This window comes from Hibiscus syriacus, unplaced genomic scaffold, assembly GCF_006381635.1.
Source record: "Hibiscus syriacus cultivar Baekdansim isolate YM2019G1 unplaced genomic scaffold, ASM638163v2 tig00112293_pilon, whole genome shotgun sequence".
Taxonomy (NCBI): Eukaryota; Viridiplantae; Streptophyta; class Magnoliopsida; order Malvales; family Malvaceae; genus Hibiscus; species Hibiscus syriacus.
Genome location: NW_024063296.1, coordinates 988882 through 1012253, shown reverse-complemented (window position 1 = coordinate 1012253; position 23372 = coordinate 988882). Strand labels below are relative to the sequence as shown.

The 23372-nt window shown below is 34.8% G+C and overlaps 1 protein-coding gene and 1 pseudogene across 1 annotated transcript in view; both read right to left on the bottom strand.

The window, feature by feature from the left end:
* Positions 1-1691: 1691 nt before the first annotated feature.
* Positions 1692-6188, bottom strand: LOC120177554 (annotated as a pseudogene).
* Positions 6189-16597: 10409 nt separating this feature from the next.
* Positions 16598-23372, bottom strand: part of LOC120177535 (CHD3-type chromatin-remodeling factor PICKLE-like) — a 17959-nt gene continuing 11184 nt past the window's right edge. Inside the window, exons 9-10 of the mRNA XM_039183650.1 lie at positions 17168-17541; positions 16598-16686 (exon numbers count right to left, since the gene is read on the bottom strand). Of these exons, the coding sequence (XP_039039581.1) occupies positions 17187-17541 (355 nt within the window). The 3' untranslated portion in view covers positions 16598-16686; positions 17168-17186. The remainder of the gene's footprint in view (positions 16687-17167; positions 17542-23372) is intronic.

Here is a 23372-nt window from a genome sequence, read left to right as displayed (position 1 = left end):
GGCGACAAGTTTCTAACGGAAGGGGAAGGAGCAGTTGAAGTTGAAGGAACTAGATATTTGAGTATAATATATTTAGGGGTTTGATGTTTAAGAAGATTTATGTATTTAAGTTTAATGATTTTAGGAATTAAAATGACAAAGGAATGATCGACAGTAGAAGTTCGACGACTAATGATTTAGGACTAAAGATTTTAAGAAATTTTGTGTGATTAATGACTTTCCTTTAACGGGTGTGATAAAATTAACCTTAAAATGATAATTTTCAAAATATTGGACATCAATGATAAAAATTACTATCTTCTACGTCATCCTGTCGTTTCAATTTTAATTGTTTAGTATTTACATTGAATTCAATCAAAATTTGATATTAAAAAAGTTCTAGTGACAAAAATGATATATAATTTAAAGTTTAATGATATACGAATAATTTATACATGTCTTATTTAGTTTATTATGTATTATATTTGAATATTTTGATTAACTAACAAACAAACACAACACATAATAAATTAAATGTTTTTTAATATATCAAATACAATCTAAAACTCTGAAATATAAACACATGAAGTTTAATGATATACGAATAATTTATACATGTCTTATTTAGTTTATTATGCATTATATTTGAATATTTTGATTAACTAACAAACAAACACAACACATAATAAATTAAATGTTTTTAATATATCAAATACAATCTAAAACTCTGAAATATAATCATAATATTATATTTTAAAGAAATTATTTTGAGGGTAAAATATTGATGAGAGTATAAAGAAGTCAAAGAATTGATGGGAAGAAAGAATTTACAAACAGTTGTAGTCAAAAAATCAAATTGAGTAAAATGCAAAGTTAAGGGACTAAATAAAAAGAGAGAGATCACATTTTTAGTAAAAAGTAAGAATTGAAGTTACATAGATATTCTATTGTGGTATACGAGCATGTGATTCAAATTTGGTAAAAACAAACTTAAAATAAATGATGAAGTGAAGAAATAAGAAAATTATAAAAAAATGAGGGACTAAACTAAAAAATAGAAAAAATGTTATTAAAAAGAGGAATTGAAAGTTCATATTATATTCTACGATGGTTTAGGAGTATGTGGTTTAAATTTGGGGAAAACAGACTTAAAATAAATGATGAATTGAAGAAATAAGCAAATTATAAACAATTGAGGGATTAAATTGAAAAATAAAAAATTATAATCAAAAAGAGAAATTGAAAGTATATATGTATTCTATAGTGGTTTAGGAGAATGTTGTTCAAATTTGGTAAAATAACGGACTTAAAATAAAGGATGAATTGAATGAATAATAAAATCAGGGGCTAAATCGTAAAAATGCCAAAATACTTTGTCAAATTTTCAGTTTTCAAGTAACTCGAAATTTTAAAATTTCAACTCGAATCGAACCCAACAACCGAGTTGATAATTCTTGTTAACTCAAATAACTCGACTCGAATAATTCAAAATTAAAAGAAAAATTCGACTTTTCGAGCCACCTCACCCTAACTCTTTATCCCAGCGAACCAAAAACACTATTTAACATCAAGAAAGAGACAAAAGCAATGAAAATTAGTAATGAGAAAACCACAAAAAAAAACCCATCTTTTATTCATAAATTACATGACAGTGGGCTAAGCTAGTTGAAAGAAAGAGCGATATTGCATAATTTAAACCTAATGGACATTGTCTTCAACCATCCATTTATGTAACATATGGACATGGTTTCTAGTTATTCCATTAGGTAAATGTACAACACAATGTGACTACTTTAATGGCTTCTTTGGTGAATCTCTTAAAACTCTCATATGACCCTGTGGATCCTTCTTCCACCATAAGTAGAATACCGAAGACAGTATCACAACCCCGGCGGTAACCCGACTATGATCCCGACGACTCGTTCGACGTGTTTGTTGTTCGAAGAGGCACCGGCAGCTTCGGACACTGCAAAAATGAGATGATTATGGATGACAACAGGTCGGAGATGATCAGATGAATGATGTTTAAGTGAAAAAAAGTAACCTTCGGATGCATGTATTGCTGATACCAAGGGGCCATATGTGCTCCGATATGGAATACAGCAAGTGCCTTTCCCAGCCCAGAAGAATTGAATCTCCATGATTGTGTTTGTCACATTTGCCTCAAATGTTCTTACCAATGCCTTTTTTGAACCACCAGCCTCTTTCTGGATATTGAAATCTTCAAGAACTTTCACGCCCTTTTATAACAGTAATGAAGAAATCGATGATCCGCAACTCGGAAATTCGAAAACTATAAAGTTTTTTGAGTTTTTGGTGAAATACCTGAACATAAACATCAAATAAACGTCTACCAAGACCTCTCCAAGACAATGAGTCATCCATTTCTATCTCTGCAAAATGAGGTTCAACACTATATTTTCCATTCTTTAGACGAAGGCCATAGTACCACAAAGAACTAGGTGAAACCCTTGAGGTATTATACAGCTCCTGAGTCTAAAGTTCCTGTGATCTGAGAATCCGTCATTGCCGTATACCGGTTTCCGTTCGGCTTCAAAATGAAAATTCCCAGTACTGCTTACCACCCATCGATTGTTGGTAATAGTATACAACGAGGCAGCTCCGAGTGTTTCGGAGTCATCGTCGAATTTGATACCTGATGCAGAAGTTTGAGCTGTGCCTCCACTCTTGATGGAAAATGAATCTGCAAACAATTTTTTTATTGATACATAACTATCATATTGTTCATTCTATGCTGATGAATGAAAAGCTGCACCCACTGGAAAAGCCCCTGTTTTGCACTTGGTTTGGCCTTGGAGGCAGTCCAACATCCCAGAAGCCTTACTGTATTAACACCATCGACACGGTTCGTCAAAACTCGATAAAATTTTGTATTAAATCGTTAGGGTATTATTTGCTTACTTGTCCTGTAATCCATTTGTATTGATAGAAGTTCCAACAACATTGCTGAACATGAGAAAAAGGAAGTCAGTTATGGTTCATGCAGATAAAACAATTGGACATATACAACTTACATCGATTTCGTTGTGGCGGTTTGTGCCGGTAAATTTCCAGAAAGGGGATTGAATGAAACATCCCTGCAATGAAAAGAAGCTTAAACCCGTATGAAGCAACTTGAAAACCATTGGTATAAAGCGTAAGAAGTTGTGACAAAGCCAAAATCGATCTCCATATGACACCTACAATGCAATGAGCTCCGGAGTTATGATATCTTCAGGCAACTCTCCACTCAAGTTGTCTCCAAGATACCTGCAATACGTATAATCAGATGAACTGATGCTCCTGCACCTGTATTTCCCCCACCAAGAAAGAATTCACCTAAGAATCGAGTTATTTGTGTTTATATGCATAAGATCCTTCAAATGTAAGGTTATGATGATTTCGGAAACTATGTCACATCTCTCGTCTTTCTTTGATGTCCAAGGAGGGTGAAGAGATATAGTTAGACGACTTATAAGAACTGTAACGAAGAGAATCCCTGGAAAGAGGTCGATATTCGACCTGTCAACTCGTGAAACTCAGGTCCCTGAGATCATGATTTTATCCAGATTATGTACTGAGTGAACAATCAGATCACTTTCATTGCATAGCTAAACAAAATAATGCTTACAAGTATTTCAACTTGGTGAATTTTCCAAGACCTTCCGGAATTTGTCCCAAAAAGTGACAATTTCTCAAAGATCTGCATTGAACATTGTATGACACATAAATGTGACAGCAACTATAGAAGCTGAGAAAGAGGAAAGAACTCTTACAGTGTTGACAAACTTGTTTGGTAGTCCAGAAAATCAAGGGATGAATCTTCCCCTCTTTGATCACCAATTCTCCTATACATTTCAGATACGAATCAAACATACATATATACACGCTCAGAAACTACTTAAAGCAATCAATTGAATTTTCGTATACAGAAAACATAAGGTCTCGCAGATCTTCCAATTTTGTTAAGAGCGGAAAAGCTGCTCGGTATCGGACCTTCGAGAGATGTTCCTTGGAGTCGCCTGTCAAAAAAAAAGAAGACTTTAAAAACTAGTGCTGTTTATGAAGATGGAATCATATAGTTGAAGTGAAAACCATATCCATTACATGTCTCTGAATTCTTTGAAGGTCCCAAAGTATTCTGGCAGTTTCCCAGTTAAGAGGTTATCAGAAGCCCAGCTGAGATGTTGCCAAAGTAAAAGAAAATAAGCTTTCCAACAAGTTCCTTTTATGTTTCAATAATCAATAGAGAAGTACAGAATCTGAAGGGCTTTCAAATTGGCAAATTCTTCAGGTATTGCTCCACTCACTCCACTGCTATCAATATACCTGAAAGGATGTCAAATTTGCAAGTCGAGACTCGTACTCTAGTTCGAATAACATAAAAAACACCTCAAAAAGAAGTGGAATCTGAATTTCTCGTTGGTTTACTTATAGCTGCAGTAAGGATGTCAAATTTCCAAGCTCTTTGGGCAATGGTCCAATGAAATTGTTTGAGCTAAAACTCCTATAACATATAAATACAGAGAAAAAAAAGGGAAATGATTAAATTAGCTTGGTTAATTATAAAACCAGAAAAGAATATGAAAAAAAAGGGAAATGATTAAATTAGCTTGGTTAATTATAAAACCAGAAAAGAATATGAAAAATGTTGAAGAAATTGCAGATAGATATGAAATTAACAGTGAAAGCTACTGTGTTAAATTGCCAAGCTCTGAAGGCACTGCACCTGTTAAATTGTTTATGCCTAAGCTACTGTTGAATTGTTCAAACAAAAAGATGTTAGTGAATTGTTCAAGTTCCTTTCCTACAAATGAGCTCAACAGTAGAAGGTTAAGAGAGTTACAGGTATCGCATCTTCTATAGTTGTCCGATTTCAGCCGGAATGGAACCGTTCACTGACCGAGGTTCCTGTATCACAGTTAACACATCAGATCAATCTAAAACAGGGGAATCAAAGTTTAAAATTTTCAGTCTCATACAAGTCCATTAACTCCTTACAACCCGTTTGGATCAAGGAATTTAGCCCAGCAGGCATATTTGTTTCCTGATGATGGGTACCCATGTTTGGTTGGGGTATGGTTCCCAAGTGAGGGTAATGTTATAATACCAACAGTAAATTTTGGTGTTTTATTCCTGGGAATGTTATTCCCACGTGAGTGTTAGGTTTTATTTTATTCTCGTGCTAAGGGTTAAAATACTCCTCTTTTCCAGCTTGCCGCTGCGCGATATCTTCTTCTCCCCCGTGCTGCGAAAAATTCATCGTTTCCCAGTGAGATTTTCCTGGTAAGATTTCTTCTCCACTCCCTTTCTTCTCCCCGCTAGCATATGTTTATCGGTCCGAGTCGCTTAAAGTTTCAAATCTGCAGAATCTTGCTAAACTTTTAATTTCAATGGATGAAACTCTGGGCCAAATTCCTACCAGGAATGGTGTTTCGGTTATGCCTGATCTGACATTTTTAATTTAATAATGTGCTTGTTTCTTTATGCTTCCTATGTTAAGTTTTGGTTGTTGTATTGGACTGTTTGGCTGCTTCAATGGTTCTACTGATTGCTTCTTAACCTTGATTATTCCAAAAATATTATGATTCCAGTCCTTCACTCTCCTTGTGAACGTTTCTAAGTTCGTCAATATTTCTTTACTATCGTCCCAGTTTCTTCTAAAAAATTAGGTAGACAAACCGCATCATGAAGTTAAAGAAAGTGGATGGTTCCTCAATAGTCGTAGATACTTTAAAATTAAATAAAAAAATGGATACTTGATATTTCTACAAGGAGACAGTAACTACTCATGGAGATTATGTAATAGCTTATTTTGTAGAGGGTTTTTTAAGGCTTTGTATTTCGTTAAGGTGAATTGGTGGAATGTCGTATATATTTAACCTGACAAATCTTGGTTTTATATATCGTGCATTAATCTGTATATTATGGACTTGATGTTGTGTCTTAAATTTCACCTTCTTATTTATCAAAAGAAAAAAAGACATTTTACCTTTTAAATTTAGGAGATTCTAGTGGTGATACCTTGGAGATTGGATTCTATGCCTTAATCGTATTCTTCCAATTATTTTATCTGCTCTACATCCACTAACGTGTGTCTCCATTAAAGCTACAACGCTAGGTTCTTGTTCTTTAATAATCTCTTTGAAATGTCTGCGAAATGAAGGGTGATCTACCCCTTGAATATTCCAGAACATTAGCTTACCCATATTTGATTAATTGACGGGTGTTTTATGAATCTCACCCTCTACTGCCACCTTCAGCAAATTATCTATGTTTTCATTTTTTCAATATTCGAGTATGATGTTTCCACATTCATAGTTTGGGAGGGATTTGCCTTTGTAGTTGTAGCAAGGATCAATCCGAAAGAAAGGGCACACTTGGAGCCTTAAATTCACCTGGTTTTCTGATTTTAGACTCTGGTTTGTCCCTTGTTGCAATAGTTTTTGTCTTGCGCCAAATTGGGAGTAAAACTCTCTTTTTGTTTTCCAGTATTGAGTAAGCTGTGTTGTTCCTTTTATCCATCTTCGGTTTGTGTTGTTGTATGGTTGCATGTGTATCGGCTATAATGATAGGTTGGCTACTCATGTTGTCGTTCGTTATTGCGCTTGGAGTATCTAGCCCACTTTCGGTGATCGAGACATCAACTAATCCTTCGATGCTAAGACCTTCTTCCATCAACTTCTTTTAGAGAGCACTTGTATTTATGTTAGAGTTCAGCTTGTTCGTGATCTTTGAAATAAAGAGCTATTTTCCTTCTCTTCGTTCCAACTAAGTCATGTGAGTGACAAATATTGGAAGTGAAATTAGTTTTTTGCTAACTCGACTACTAAACATGAGGGAAAAAATAACAGTCCTATTAAACGTAGCGTAAATGCAACACATTCCAATCTAGAGTCTTCTAATTGGATTGTACTTATGTTGAAAGGATGGATCATTTGTTCATTCATAATTATTATATGAACTGGAAACTAGATACAAGAACCTATAATAGGAATAGACATGATTCATCACTTATTCTTACACATGCTTCATAGAGTAGAGCGTTAACATACTTCATAGAGCTTATACATGCTTCATAAAGTGTTTCAACATTTGCTGTTGTTAAAGTGTTTCAACATTTGTTGTTGTTAAAGTGTTTCAGCAATTTCTGTATTTACTTACTTTAGAACTGTTAAATTAGTGTTCAATTATTTTTATTATGATGACAAACAATTATTCTTGTTAAATATTATTATTTTTTAATATTAAAATGTTTGTTCATAATAATAGTTATGGCTCGTTTACCAATGCGAAAGAAGACACATATCGCTACAATTCTTATTTTACAACTGCAAATGATGAAGATTGTGTGTCATATGCTTATGGTTATTTCAGTTATTCTTAGAAAAATATAAAAATCGACCTAAAATAACTTATGCACATGAAAGACTTCATAGACATAATATTAGATCACTTAATTTACATAAAATTGTATTTGAAAGTGATAGACAAAGTATTGATAATTGTCGAATGGATAAGAGAGCATTTCTCAAATTGTGTCACCTATTACAAAGTCAAGGTGGGTTAAAAGAGAGTCGATATATGTCTATAGAAGAAATGGTTATTACTTTCTTTCATATTATATCCCACCATATTAAGATTAGAGTTTTAAAACGTCAAAAAGTAAGATCTGGTGAAACAATTAGTAGAGTTCTCCATATAGTGTTAGCTTCAGTCTTGAAACTGCATCCGATCCTTTTTAGAAAACCATAACCGATACAAGATAATTCAATAGACGATAGATGGAAATGGTTTAAGGTATTGTATCATAATTCTGAACTTTCTTTTAAGTTAATTAGTAATTCCTAATACATAAATGGATATTAATAATGTAATTTAACTTTATTTGATGAATATAGGGATGTTTGGGTGCTCTAGATGAAACGTATATTAAGGTCAATGTAGCTTCAATCAATAAAACTAGATACAGAACAAGAAAAAATGAAATTGCGATAAATGTACTTGGTGTTTGCACACCAAACATGCAATTCATTTATGTTTTACCTGGGTAGGAAGGTTCTGTAGCTGATGGTAGAATACTTAGAGATGCCATTAGTAGAAGAAATGGTTTAAATGTTCCACAAGGTAAATTATTAGGTCATTAATATATATATATATATATATATATATATATAAGAATGTAAAATTCTTAAAAGTTTTGTATATTAATTTACTTTTAAATTAAAATAATACAAGGTGTTACTACTTATGTGATGTTGGATACACGAATAGAGAGGGGTTTCTTTCACCATATAGAGGTCAAAGATACCACTTGAATGATTGGAGAGAATGACACCAACCTACCACCCCTCAAGAATATTTCAACATGAAACATTCTCAAGCTAGGAATTGCATTGAGAGATGCTTTGGCATTTTGAAAGCGAGATGAGCAATTTTAAGGGAAAAATCATTTTATCCAGTGAAAACACAATGTAGACTCATTTCCGCTTGTTGTTTTCTCCATAATTTCATAAGATCTTAGATGCCAATGTTGAAGAGATTAATGAGGTAGAAATGATTAATATATATATATATATATATATATATATATATATATATATATATATATAAGAATGTAAAATTCTTAAAAGTTTTGTATATTAATTTACTTTTAAATTAAAATAATACAAGGTGTTACTACTTATGTGATGTTGGATACACGAATAGAGAGGGGTTTCTTTCACCATATAGAGGTCAAAGATACCACTTGAATGATTGGAGAGAATGACACCAACCTACCACCCCTCAAGAATATTTCAACATGAAACATTCTCAAGCTAGGAATTGCATTGAGAGATGCTTTGGCATTTTGAAAGCGAGATGAGCAATTTAAGGGAAAAATCATTTTATCCAGTGAAAACACAATGTAGACTCATTTCCGCTTGTTGTTTTCTCCATAATTTCATAAGATCTTAGATGCCAATCGATCCTATTGAATCTGACTATACTGAAGATAGTAGGCATGTTGAAGAGATTAATGAGGTAGAAATGATCAGACATTGTGAGCCAAGCAGTGCTTGGACTGAGTGGAGAGACAAATTAGCAGAATATATGTTTACTAGTTGGTTGGTGTCACGTACTTTAGGATAGATGTTATTTTATGTTATATATGGACTTTCACCTTATATTTTATCTAATGTTAGTGGTCATTACTTTCATGTATTTGACATCTTTATATTTTATGGCATAAACTTTATTAAATTTTATGTATTTCTCTTTTATAAAATTCGAATTTTATTTGTTATGGACGTTCATTACTTATGTCATTCACTACATTTGATTTCTATTATGTTACTATTTTAAATTTCATTTATGATTAGTATTGACAATGATGACATGTTTTATGTTATGTTATACATTTTTTATATACATTTTCTTAGATTGTTTCGAAGAGCAATATGTCAACATCAAATATGGAATCTCAAAGGGAAAAAACGAACATCTAAAAAGGTTAAGTCTTTAGTAACTAAAAGGACATGATTAAAGAGGAAGAGGATGCACTTGTTGAATTCTTACATATTTTGGCTGAAGAACCACATTGGAAAGTTGATAATGGAACATTTAGATCAGGTTATCTATCTAATCTTGAAAAGATGTTAGAAACCAAGCTTCCGACATCACAAATTAGGGCCCATCCACATATTTAATCTAGAGTGAAGCTACTCAAAAGACAATACAATGCTTTATCTGAAATGTTGAATATTGGAAGTGGATTTGGTTGGAATGAAGAAGAAAAATGTTTAACTGCACCAAAGGATGTGTTTGATGATTGGGTTAGAGTAAGTATTTTAATTGAATTTATCTTCTTTCTGTACTCTTTGTTATCTACTTAGGTTTGTAAGATTTATTAAATATGCAATTTTATTATATTGTAGAGTCATCCAACTGCTGCTGGATTGAGAAACAAGTCATTTCCATTCATTGATGACTTTGTTCATATATTTGGAAAAGAAAGATGTAACATCCTCAACCCGTACCCGACCCGGATACGATTCCGAGGTGTCACATTGACTTTTCAAACTGACTATTGACGAAAAATCAAGGAAATTTAAAACTTTCATTAAAATAACATTGTTACTTTACACAAGTTAACCAAAACAAGACAAAACTGATCAGAGCATTTGTAACAGACACTTTTCTTACATGCCAACCATATACACGACAAAAGACATACTTTAACCGTTACTTCTGATCTGATCTTCTAGCAGTGTTGCTGTTCTTGCAACCCTATTTCCACTCTTCCCGATTCTTGGTACCTACGTGTAAATCACTTACACGCTAAGTCATAGACTTAGTGAGACATATAAATATAACAATAATGCATTCAGTATGAATATGAACATGCAATCTATCCATTCAATCATGTCGTATACAATTCAATGTAAACAATAATAATATGATAACATATCACTATAACAATGTAATTACATTTGATAACCTTTTATAGGCCCATGTACATTTTTGAGAACTCAAGGTATTCGAGTACATTGAGGTTGTGCACTATGCTGTCACTATAGCTCGTATGGGTCCCATTAGGGGCTATGAAATTTGTCCCGAAGGACCTATGACTGTATTTGTCCCGAAAGACCACTCCTTAAGAACTATATACATATTCCCATGGATCAGATCTGTCTCAAAAGACACTGTAAACATTCCAAAGGATACATATACGTCCCGAAGGACCACGTAGAACCCTCGACTCTTGGCATGCCAACTATACCTATAGCTCTCATATCGTATACCATGGGTATTATTCGTATGTTTCATGTGTTCATGTCATTTCTCTTGTGATCACATAGCTCATATCACTTATCATATCACATGTGCATTTGGGTCTTTTCACATATATCATTTATCAAATCATATGAACATATATACTTTATGCATATATCATAATAATTATCATGTATGCATGTTCATAACTATTGTGCTATGAAAATCAACATATGAATTAGACTTATCACAAGTCTTATTCCATTGTACCATGCTTCTAATATGTACTCACCTTAGCCTTGCTTGACTCGATTATAATCCTTCAATTGTTCCAGAACGAGATCACGTTCTAAATCTATATATTAATACATTGATACATATCAGTATACTAATTGATATATTCTAAACTATCATTCCTTAGGCTAATAAGAAAGCTATTTTTATCTTTTAATGAAGGCATGCATCGATGCACTACACCATGCATCAATACATCCCTTGACAAGTGCATCGATGCACTATTCATGCATCGGTGCATAAATCCTATTCCATGTTTGTATTTTAAGCAGGTGCATCGATGCACTCCTTATGCATCGATGCACTGATTGCATTCGATGTTCATTTATTTGAGAGTGCATCGATGCACATTGAAGATGCATCGATGCACACAACCCAGAATTTACATTTTAAGCACGAATTTACTCTCTTTCTGCTTAATTCTTCATCTTTCACCTCCTTTAAATATTCCTAGCTTTCATATACATACTTAAACTCACTTCTACTCCATACTCACTTCTTTAAACTCAAAATTCTATCTTCCATATGAAATCCAAGAATCATACTAAATTTTCTACTTGTTCTAAATTCAATTCCATCACTTCATATCCCTTAATTAAGTGGATGACAAGTCAAATTTGTCTTCCAATATGAGTAATGAACTCTATACCAAGATTTCATTCAAGAACTCAAAATCTTTAATCTCTCATATATCTTTCATCTTGTTGTTTAAGAACAAATTAAACTTTCTTTAAGCTTAATTATCATCTAGTGATCATAACCCAACCTTTAAATCAACCAATAATCAAGAAATCACAAACTTACCTTTGAGCTTGGAGATACGGGAGGAAGAAGAAGAAGAAGAGAGTTTCCCAGATAACTCTTTCTTTCCCCCCCACGTGTTTCATTCTTATAAAAGGGGAAAAATATCTTTCTTATCAAATGACCAATTTGCCCTTTAATTCATTCAATAATTACCAAACAACCTTCAACTATATTTCCAATAAGTCATTAAACTATTAAACTATTTTACTTTTATCACCAAATTTCAAAAATTCTCATTTTAGTCACTGACTCAGATTTCGGGATGTTACAAAAGAGCTACAGAGCAACAGCTGAGACAACAGCTGATGCAGTGGAACATATTGATGTTGAAGACAATGCATTTATAGATGCATTACTTGAAGAAGGGGGAGTAAGAGATTCTGAATCAAGAGAGGATGTTGGTGCTTCAACTTACAAAAACATCTGATGCTATTGCCTCTACCCCTCCAATGAAAAAAGTAGCTAGCAAGAAAAGGTCTTGAAGTGATGATAGGTTAACCGAGCTTGTACAGGAGATAAGTAAGTTCAGTGCTGCATACCGAGAAACAGCCAAAGAAATTAATATTACTGCTTTATTGAAAAAAGGAGGCAGGAGGAAATGAACGAAGAATGTCAATTTTCACTTAAATCATGAAAATTGAAGGCCTGTCCACTGATTAAATGCTTACTTCACGAGAGTATATTAGAAAAGATGCGCACAAGGTAGATTTCTTCTTTTCTTTGCCAAAAGAATTCAAGCAAGATTATGTGACAATTAGTTGAATGTCGTCAATTTATACCATCATTTTGATTGTTGTCCTTCTACAATTATGTCGATCTCTTTTTGATTATGACTTTAGAATATGGTCCCAACTTTTTTGTGTAGCTTAGCCAAGTATATGTCAATCTTTTGACTTGAAGAATTTTTTGTGTATATAATATAGCCAACATACATGATTAAGTTTAGAATGTCATGGCTATTATCTTTTGTAAGTCTGAACATTGTACAAACTTTTGTAAGTTTTGAATGGGATGCATGGGTGTTGGCTTTAGTATCCTGACATTAATGTTTATATTTTGTTATATGGGAAATTGTTAAGTGTGATTGAAGTTTTTATATATGTGTTGACATTGTAATTTATGAAGGGAATCCCCATTGTTATATATTTTTTTATGCTTCTGAACACTGGCTGATGGCAGTGACACATAGACAGATTAGTTAAAATGGGTATTTCAGTGTAAGCATTGTTAATATAATGCCACCTATTTCTAGTCTAGATCGTCAATTGTTGTTATGAACTCTGTGATGGTTTCTAGTGATCTGATGAAAGGTTGTTGAATTCTTGAAGACGAAAATACATCGATATGAATATTACTATTGTGGTTATTGTATGTATATGCTATTGAAAATGATAATGCTATGAGCAGTATGTCTATTATTAAGTTACTAATGCAATGAATACATATATTATTCCAATGCCATCTAAGATAAAGGGAAATGTTATAGAGTAATGCATGTATCTTAGGGAGCAGATGCATAGTCGCTTCACCTCTTCTAAACTTTATGCATTAGGGGAAATCAATTGGAGAGGCCTCATATCAAATAAAGTCGCTTCACCTCTTCTAAACTTTATGCATTAGGGGATAGTTTCAGTTATGCATCCAGCATTAGGGGATAGTAACAATTATGCATCTGAACTGTTTGCCCTGTAAGTTATTCCTATAAAATATGTTGCCCAAACTCTTTTCCATGACACCAAGTATGCATCTTAGATGTATCTGGGAAAAGTTTGTTTTCTGATTATATTGCTTGTCTGTATCATTGACAAACCTTCTAATTGTGGGGCTGAACTTAGCGTCCATGATTAATAGGGTTTTGTATTAGAAGTATATAGAGATTTGATATGAAAATTGGAACAGGGATTTTGCATGAATTTAAATTTGATGAGATGTTTAACATCTGATGCATTAATGTTCCTTGAAATTGGTGGTTCATTCCTTGGTGTGATTAGTTGTGGATGTCGTGTTTGCTGATCTAATCTTAAATTAAACATATGTGCCTGATAAGAGATTGGAAATCTATACTGTGCATGTGCTAGCTTAAACATATAGGGAAAACAAGTTTGAGAGAACAAATTGTTCCTGCTTTCCAGGTTCCAATTGATTTCTTTGGTCAAAACTTGTCAACATAAATTAAAGATATGCTATAGTGGAATGCAACTGCAGGCATTTATTTGTTTTGCTGAAATTTACTCTATATGTCGAGCAAATAATTACTGATTTTCATGTCAGTTGTTTGTCTGGAATTAGATGGATTAAGCAGTAGTTTCTTCTGAATTTATTTTTCCTGTCTCTTGAATGGTTTCTGTTTCCTTGATTTCATACACCTTGTCATTTTTAAATATGGAGAATGTAAAAGCAGAAGAGATGCCTCATTCAGAATCTGCTTCATTGCCTGTAGATATGGACCATAATTCTGGTGAAGGTCAAACAATTTCAATTAGTAATGGGACAAAACAACCTGAAAGTCATTTGCCGGTGATGGAAAGTTTTAAACCATACTCTTTAAAAAATGCTTTTGATGACCAAATTAGAGGACAAGAACACTAAAACTGATATTTAGATCACTTTTTGGTGCTGATAAGTCTTAGATTCACTCGAAAGAATAATTATATTGTAACCACGACATGACAAAACATGGTAATGAACAAACAAGAAAGAAGAAAAAGCTACAATATGATTTTTAGTGTTATATTTTCTTACTTATTTGAATTATATTTTTGTAATATAAATTCATGAGATAAATAATAATGATAAAGTATGCAGAATTAAGTATAAACATAAAAGATAAATAAATAAATTATTGTATATAGAAGATATAATAAATATTATATCTTAGATAACAAAAATAATTTACATCTTTGTATCATTATGAATATCTATGATAAATTATTGTATATAGAATACTGTAAACCTTGTCGATTGAAAAATACAAGAAACCTCCGAGTGAATGCGTCACGTATGAACCGAAATTAGTTTCCACAATGTAAATATTTAGTTAAATATTGATGTAAAATTTTAATATATTTTTACATAAATTATGTAAAATTTAATATTAATTAAAATTAAAATAATGCATGATATATTTAAATAAACAAGTGATATATTATCAATAGATAGAATTTTTATATAAATAATTTTTATTTAAATATTTAGAATTTCACTTGTTAAAAAATATAGACCAAGAACAATTTGGTAAAATATACATTCCAGTAATCTTTTATTCTTTTCAAACTAACCAAACACAATAATGTAACATTCTCAATAATCCTATTCCCTGGTAATTTTTTATTCCCACTGGTAATCTTACATTCCGTGAACCTGTACCTTTAAGATTTGGGGTTTAATGCATGTGCATGTACTTGCCACTTGTGTTCATGTTCTCCATTTCCTCTTGACATGGTTAATCATGCGATTTGGCAACATACATGCACATGGTTTAGGTCATAACTACTTTTTCTGAACTTTGTTAGAAAGACAAGACAGAGATGAAAGGGTCCACCCGTCTTTCTTAATATATGATCTACCAATTCGAGTGGGTTTTTTTCTTTAAAGTTTTGTGGGTATAACTTGCAACCTTTACAGGTAGGGGGAAGACAGCAGTGCAAACACTGCATAAATAAAGTGAAGAATGTTGCATATTACTATGTAGATGACTTTTAATAAAGTTAAATGTAGGGGGAGTACATTAATGAATGCTTTTTGCCGGTTTAGTTGCCGCCCCATTATCAAATTCAAACCACGGCAAGTCACTTTCTTACTGCCAACTCCTGTGGGTTCCCTAAATTGTCTTAAAAACGGATTAGTAATGCCAGCCAGAGTCTAACAGGATCATTAAATAAAGTTCAATGATAGTTTAGGGCATCAATGCTTTTTAATCATCCAACATCACTGCTGCATCAGATTTCTAACCTTCATTCCTTGCTTCTTCCATTGTCCCATCTTCATTTGCAGTAGCTGGTTTCACTGCTTCAGATTCGTTCGGTGCATCCTCCATCTCAACTTCTGCCCCATCGGCAGGGTGGTGGTTAGGCGTTGAAGAGGACCTAACAGCAGCGCTCTCTGAAACTGCACCCCTGCCAACTACATGCTGCAAGGGAGAAAGAGTATGGCATATGTCGCCACAGATTTCTTCCAAGGAAAGGAGGTTCTTCTTCAAATCAAGGTTTGATTGATTCTCCTCAGGATTTTCCACCAATATCTTGCACATCTGCAAATGGATCAACGAAAGAAAATCAAAACATGATCCTCAGACCTCGCTTGCTACAAATTTCCATTTCTAAGATACTGAATAAATTGCAACATCCTATCCGCTTGATCTAGCGAATTCAAGCCCCTTCAAACACAATCAAGTACCTTGTTGTAATGTTGAGGCAATGCCAGTCGGTCTGCGTCATCATCGCAAGCAGCTGCAGAAATTTCTCCTGATGCTGCACCAGGATAATTCTTGTCATGACCAAAGCAAACTTGGGAACAGCAAATTGATAACACAAGGAACAAACTTTCTAACCAACACAAATAAAGCATATAAAGATGACAGGAGGGTGATAGACCGTCTAAACCACATGAATTTAGCGTCTTGTATATGACAATGGTACTTGCATATGAGAATGATGTCTGATATATTGTACGCAGGTAATAATTCTCACCTGCTTTAATGCTTGAAAGAAATTAAAGCTTACCAATTGCATCTATTGAAGATAACTGGTCAATCACTCTGGAAGGCATCTCTCTTGTGTTTGAATTTGGCATGTCAATAACCCTTTGTCCAATCTCTGGCTCTTCACTTGGCACCTCATTTGCGTTTAATTCCCTCTACAAGCAAAATTATGGACGAAAGCGAGTAGTAAGTCAGCAAGTATCTTAAAGTTCATAACAGATTTAACGTGGTACAAGAAACTATAACAAATGGATTGTCTACAAGATAGTAAACTATGGATTGTCTATTGGAGTAAAAGTTGGACTTAGTCCTTGGTTCATATTATTATAACAAAATATAAGTCAAGGCACCAAACAAAATCATTAAATGTCTCAGTACCTTTTCAAGCGAAAAAAAATGGTGTAATCAATAACAGGTCTCCCATGGATGTTTATGAATGCAATATGGTAACCTTTCTCCCATCTTATTAAAACTAAGTCCAAAACTATAATGCACTAAAAGCTTAAAGCTCATAGTAATTGCCCATGCCATAACTTCTAACCAGGTATTATATCTCAGCCAGACAATGCCCATTTATAATTCATAAAAAACACCTTAGCCAACATCACAACTCCAGTTATGAGTAATTGAACTTACCATCTGTTCTATAGCAAACTCAGCAGTGATCCCTTTTTCCAAAAGAAGCACCCTTTCTTGACATATTCAACCTGCCTTCTCTGCATATCTCTAAAATGATACAAATGGAAGAATCCGGGTACAATTGTGTTTGGTTCGCAGCATCAGCAGCCCCCTGGCCTATCTCACCTCCTATGCCATTCCCAGAGTCATTTCCCCGAGTCTGGTTTCCACTAGATTCAGCATTACTTGCATTAGCACCATACTGCAAATGAGAACGAGCTTGCCCCGGAACAGGAAGATTGATAAAGGGAAGATTCAACTCTTGACAAATGACCTCCTGAATCCTCAAGTCTTTATCATCAACAATAGCCTGCCATCTTCCATATCCGTGCCTAAAAATCAAATAAGGAAATAAGATACAAAATATTCAAATGGCCAATTCCAATCGACTCATAACTGCATACGAGTTGCATCACAGTAGATAAAGCAAGAGTATACTATATAACACATAAAATTGATTGTTGATCACAGCTATCATAAACGTACACAATTGCTACCCAATGATTTCAACAGACGACTTTAATTACCTTGGTACACCAAAAGTTCAATAAAAAAAGGCAGAAGCAACTAGCAATGAAATATAACAGACAAGTCTCATCAAGCTAACCGAAGAAATCAAGGTGCCATTATAGCTTATCATGCAAAAATAAACATATCTGAAGTTAATGTTGGTCAAATGCTTTACTTTTCTTCACACCTAAGAAAATCCTGAAATAAACAGCATGCAAAGTAGACACCATACAGAGAGGTCACTGTGGTTGGCGCATATCCCACCAAACTCCAAAATCAACTAGGTTGGAATAATATTGTAAAGTAACAGTTATCTTTGGCTATAATTTGAGTAGTGTCATAGGCATCAAAGCACCAACTTTCACTAGACTTCAAGAGTACAAAAAAACAGGCCACAATTTGTCAACAGACATTTATTTTTTTTTTGATAGGAATAGGAGGTCTCATTAAAAACCTCCCTCTTAGAGGATCTTACCCATAAGGTAAGACCCAACTAGCGGAAGGAGGAAAAGAGTACCTCAATTTATTAATGAAAGCCAAGTTACATAAGACTTAAAAACACTTTTACAAACAACATAAGACTTCACACACTCCTCTAGCTTCTAAGCTCAGAAACAGACACCAACTGAAACAGACAAAAAAATCACCCGATCCCCTCTTTTGCTAGCTTGTCAGCCTCGCAATTACAAGACCTTGGAATCCACCTTACAATAAAATTTCTAAAAGAAACAATAGATACAATTTCCTTAACAAAATTCGAAAGGGAAATAGGAACCAAAGCTTGATCTTTGATCCAATCCACGACCAGCTTGCAATCACATTCAATAATGAGTCTGCCCTTCAACAACCATTCTGAAGAAACAAAGATATCAATGCCTCTTCTTACAGCTTTCAATTCTGCTAAATAGGGATAAGAAGGACCAACATTTTCTGAAAAAGAGATGAGTGTAACCCGATTCCAATCCCTGAGAAGACCCCCTATTCCAGCCACTCTCCCAACTCTACTACAAGCCCCATCCACATTGAATTTAAAAAAATCAACTGGAGGAGGAAACCACCCGCACCCTGATCTGTGAAGTTCCTTAGGGGCAGAGATACTATCTGCCAAGGAAGGATCACCAATTAAAGAATCCACCTTAATATAGGAAAGAGGATATTTTGCTAGAAACCATCTTGCTAGCCTTAAGCGAACAGTGAAAAACAATGAAAGCTTGTCCAGTTTACCATTATCAAAGATAATATCATTTCTGATTCTCCAAATTGACCATAGCACCACACCCGGAATAAACTTCCAAATAACCGAAGAAGGCCTCAAATCAGACCAAGAACTAAGTAAGGAAGGAGGGTCAAGTGGAAAAGCTAAACTAATACCCCAATAACAAATTAATTTATTCCACAGCTCCCACGAAACCTGACAGAACAAAAAAAGATGCTGGACAGATTCTTCACATAGATTGCAAAAAGGGCAGAGAGTATCCTCCCCTAAAGTAACCCCCCTTTTCATCAATTCCATTCTAACAGCAACTTTTTGATGAGATAGCTGCCAAAGGAAAGTCTCCACTCTAGGAGGGACTAATCCCAGCCAAACACAGTTTCTCCACTGAAATGTATCCTCATAAACAGACTCTAGAGATTTCCTGCACTCTTTGACAGAAAACAGCCCGTCCCCCAAGCCATCCCACAGCAGGCAATCCTCCAAAGATTCAATCAGTTTAATGTCTTTAAGGCTGTTCAATAATTCAACCAACTGCAACACTTCCCAATCACAAAGATTCCTCCTTGTTTTAATATTCCATCCCATCCATTCAAATCAAAACTACCAAAAGCAGCCACATTGCCACCTTTGTTAGTAGAAAGTGCAAAAATCCTAGGAAAAAGTATTTTTAATGGACAATCCCCAAGCCAAGTATCCTTCCAAAAAGAGACAGATTCTCCATTCCCTATTTGAATTTTTGCATGAGATCTAAGGCACCCTCCAATGAAGTCATTCTTTGAGAAGTTATTGACAATTCCCCTCCAAATCCACGAGTCTTTATGAGATAGGGCCTTAGTGATATCCAAGGAATGACAACTCACATTATGTTTACAACAAAAGAATTTCTTCCATATCGAGTCTTTCTCATTTGCAAACTTCCATACCCACTTCCCCAACAACGCTCGATTGGTAAGATTCAAATCAACAACTCCTAAACCTCCACCACTCAACGGCTTACAAATCTTTTTCCAACTAACCCAATGCATTCTCTTTTTCTCACCCCCTCCACCCCAAAGAAAATTCGACGTCAAAGAATTTAACTGTTGAGAAATAGTAGATGGCATCTTGAAAATAGATAGGTAAAAAATGGGTAAAGATGAAAGTACCGACTTATAAGCACCAATCTGCCAGCCATGGATAAAGATGAAGCTTTCCACCCCACCAATTTTCTACTAAAGTTCTCTATGACCGGCTCCCACAACTTCTCTGAATTCTTTTTTGCCCCCAAAGGGAGGCCTAAATAAACTGTCGGGAAAGAGCCAATAGAACAGCCAATATCCCTCGCCCATTCTTCAAGTAAGTCATTCTCCATATTAATACCATAAAGTTTACTTTTGGCTAAATTGAGATGGAGCCCCGTCATTAGGCCAAAAATCCTCAAAACTCTTCTAACATTCTTGATCTGGGTAATAGAGGCTCGACAGAATATAATTAAATCGTCCGCAAACTGAAGGTGTGATAAATTAAAGGAGTTTTGATCATTGCCGAACGAAAACCCTTGAAACAGACCCAAAACCACTGCTTTGAAAGCATCTTGTGAAGCAATTCCCCAACAACATTGAACAGAATAGGAGAGAGGCTACATCCTTGCCTTAATCCTTTATCAATAAGAAATTCTTCTGTAGGGGACCCATTGACTAGGACCGATATAGAAGCTGTGGAAATACATTGTGTGATCCAAGAACACCACCTATCACCAAAACCCATCTCTTTCAATAATCTTATAACAATCTGCCATTCCACTGTGTCATACGCTCTGCTGAAGTCTACTTTAAAGACAACCCCTTTAAGCCCTTGTTTCCTCCAACTGTCAATTCCTTCATTGGCCACACAAACACATTCCAACAATTGTCTCCCCGGAATAAATGCAAATGATTAGGACTGATAATATCTTTGACACAAGAAATAAGTCTCTTTGAAAGCACTTTTGATAGAATTTTATATAGGCTGCCCACAAGACTAATGGGTCTATAGTCTTCTATACTCTCCGGATTACCTTTCTTTGGGATCAAGGTAATAAAAGCGTGGTTAACCCCGTGTACCCACTCCTTTCCTTCAAAGAAATCTGAAACAAACTCCATAATCTGCTCCTTCAAATGATTCCAGTATTCTTATAAAAACCCATGGTAAACCATCCGGACCGGGAGCTTTAGCACTATCAGAAGAAGAAATTGCATTCCACACTTCTTGCTCTGTAAATTCCTCCTCCAGATAAATCCTTTGAACTGCTGATATTTTCATAAAATCAAAATCTAGACCCTCAACCTCAAAAGCCGCTTTTGTGTTGTATGCAGTCCTGAAAAACTCATAAACACTGTTTTTTATCTTAACTGGATCCGAAATTACCACCCCTTCAATTTTCAGAGAATGAATAGTGTTAACACTATTCTTTTCATAGCAGTAAGGTGAAAAAAACCTCGTATTTTTGTCTCCGTTTTTGATCCATCTATTTCTTGAATTCTGCCACCAAATGCTTTCTTCGATCCTTAACAATCTCCACAGCTCATTTTTGAATCAATCAACTGATCCCATTCCCCCTTAGATAACATTCCACCTTGTGACTTTAAATCCAATTCATTTATTTTAACTTCAAGCAGCGAAATGGAGTCTGATAGCCCTAAATGACTGCTGCCAGGCCAATTTCTGATCTTCTTCTTCGCGTTTTGTAACAACCTGAAAATCCCCCCTCTATTCCTCTTCTTCTTCTCATCAACCACACAACCTTCAACCAAATCATCAAACCTTCTCCTCTAACAGAAAATTAAATAGCCTAAAGGGTTTGGGGCCCCAATTGTGACTAACATCCTCCAGCAAGACCGGATTATGATCTGAAATTGATTTTGGTAAAAGGCATTGTGAAATCCTAGGAAAGCTGTTCAAAAATCTGCCACAAATTAGAAATCGATCTAGTCTAACCCATGTTGACAACTCTCTATTACTGCACCAGGTGAAAGTTCCTCCTGACATAGGCAGATCCATAAGGTTAGCTTGTTGTATAAATGATCTAAGAGTTTCAATAGCATGCCAATTTTGTGATCTCCCTTGCTTTTCTTCCGGAACAAGATACACATTGAAATCACCCCCAATACAAACTGGCAAATTCGTCAAACTAACATAACTCAGCAGCTCCCCAAAGAATTCCTCCTTATCAGCTTCAATAACAGGTCCATAGACATTAATGAAGACAAACTCCTTTTGGCCATTCAAAAAATTCCCCACTAATGCTATAAACCTACTATGAACATGCTGGATAGTGACATTGAAAACGTTTTCATTCCACATACTAATCAAACCACCCTTAGACCCCTGTGCAGGAGAAACCACCACTCCCTTCAGCAAATTTCCTCCAATCCTCCTTAAGATCGACGCATGACACTGGTCAAGTTTAGATTCTTGAATAAAAATCATAACAGGTTTTAACTTCTTAACTTGCCTTGCCACTGCTAAAGATTTTTCCTTCCTCCCTAAACCTCTAATGTTCCAAGTAAGGATACTAAATTTCTGCATATACTGACTTCAAAACCAAACACCAAAAATATACCCTGCAAACCAGCATATCACCTTCCCTTTCCTACCTCCAAACCCTTTTCAAGACTCACAATTTTATCAATAAAAGCCTTCCTCCCTTCCTTAAAAGAAATACCTAACATCTGACACACTTCCCATGTGGCCATTGCTTCCTCTACCAGCTTCGAGAAAAGAGATGAAGAAGCAGTAGAAATATTCACCATTTCCAAAGCTTCACTGATTAGAGCTCTTCTCTTCCTTCTTTTATTAAATCGAGACCCTGAAGCAGTGTAAGGAGCTGCTGCCAGACTCTCTGAATGATTACTGCCAATTAATGGGACATTCGGAGTCTTCGGAACATCTAATGAACAATTGATATCCTCTTCCTGACCAATTCCCCTATATTCTGAAAAATTCTGCTGAAAATATCTGCTTTCATTTGCCTTCTGTCCTTGATTCAGATTAACCTGAACAAAATAATTCTGTTTCGTTATTTGCATCTAACCAATTCGTCTATTTCTTGACCTTCTATAGACTCTAGCATATCGACCTCTTTCTCCTACCACCGGGTGCACTTCTAATTGACAGACAAGCATAATTTGAATGTCCCATTTTCCAACTTTTAGAGCTCTTCATAAATCCTCCATTATTATCCTCCTGCATGAAACTTCCTTCTGCTATCTTACCACGAGCAGAAATTTCATCACCCTGGCCTTCCCCATTATCCTCTTCTGGAATATTGCAACTATCATCCTCCATTAAATCATAAAGAGACTGGAACTTATTTTGTTTATCCAGCCCATCCCACTTAATTTTAACAGCAGGCCCAACAGGAATTATTTTAGAGACTGGAGAAGATGATTCCCCATTAGAATCAGATTGGGCTGGATG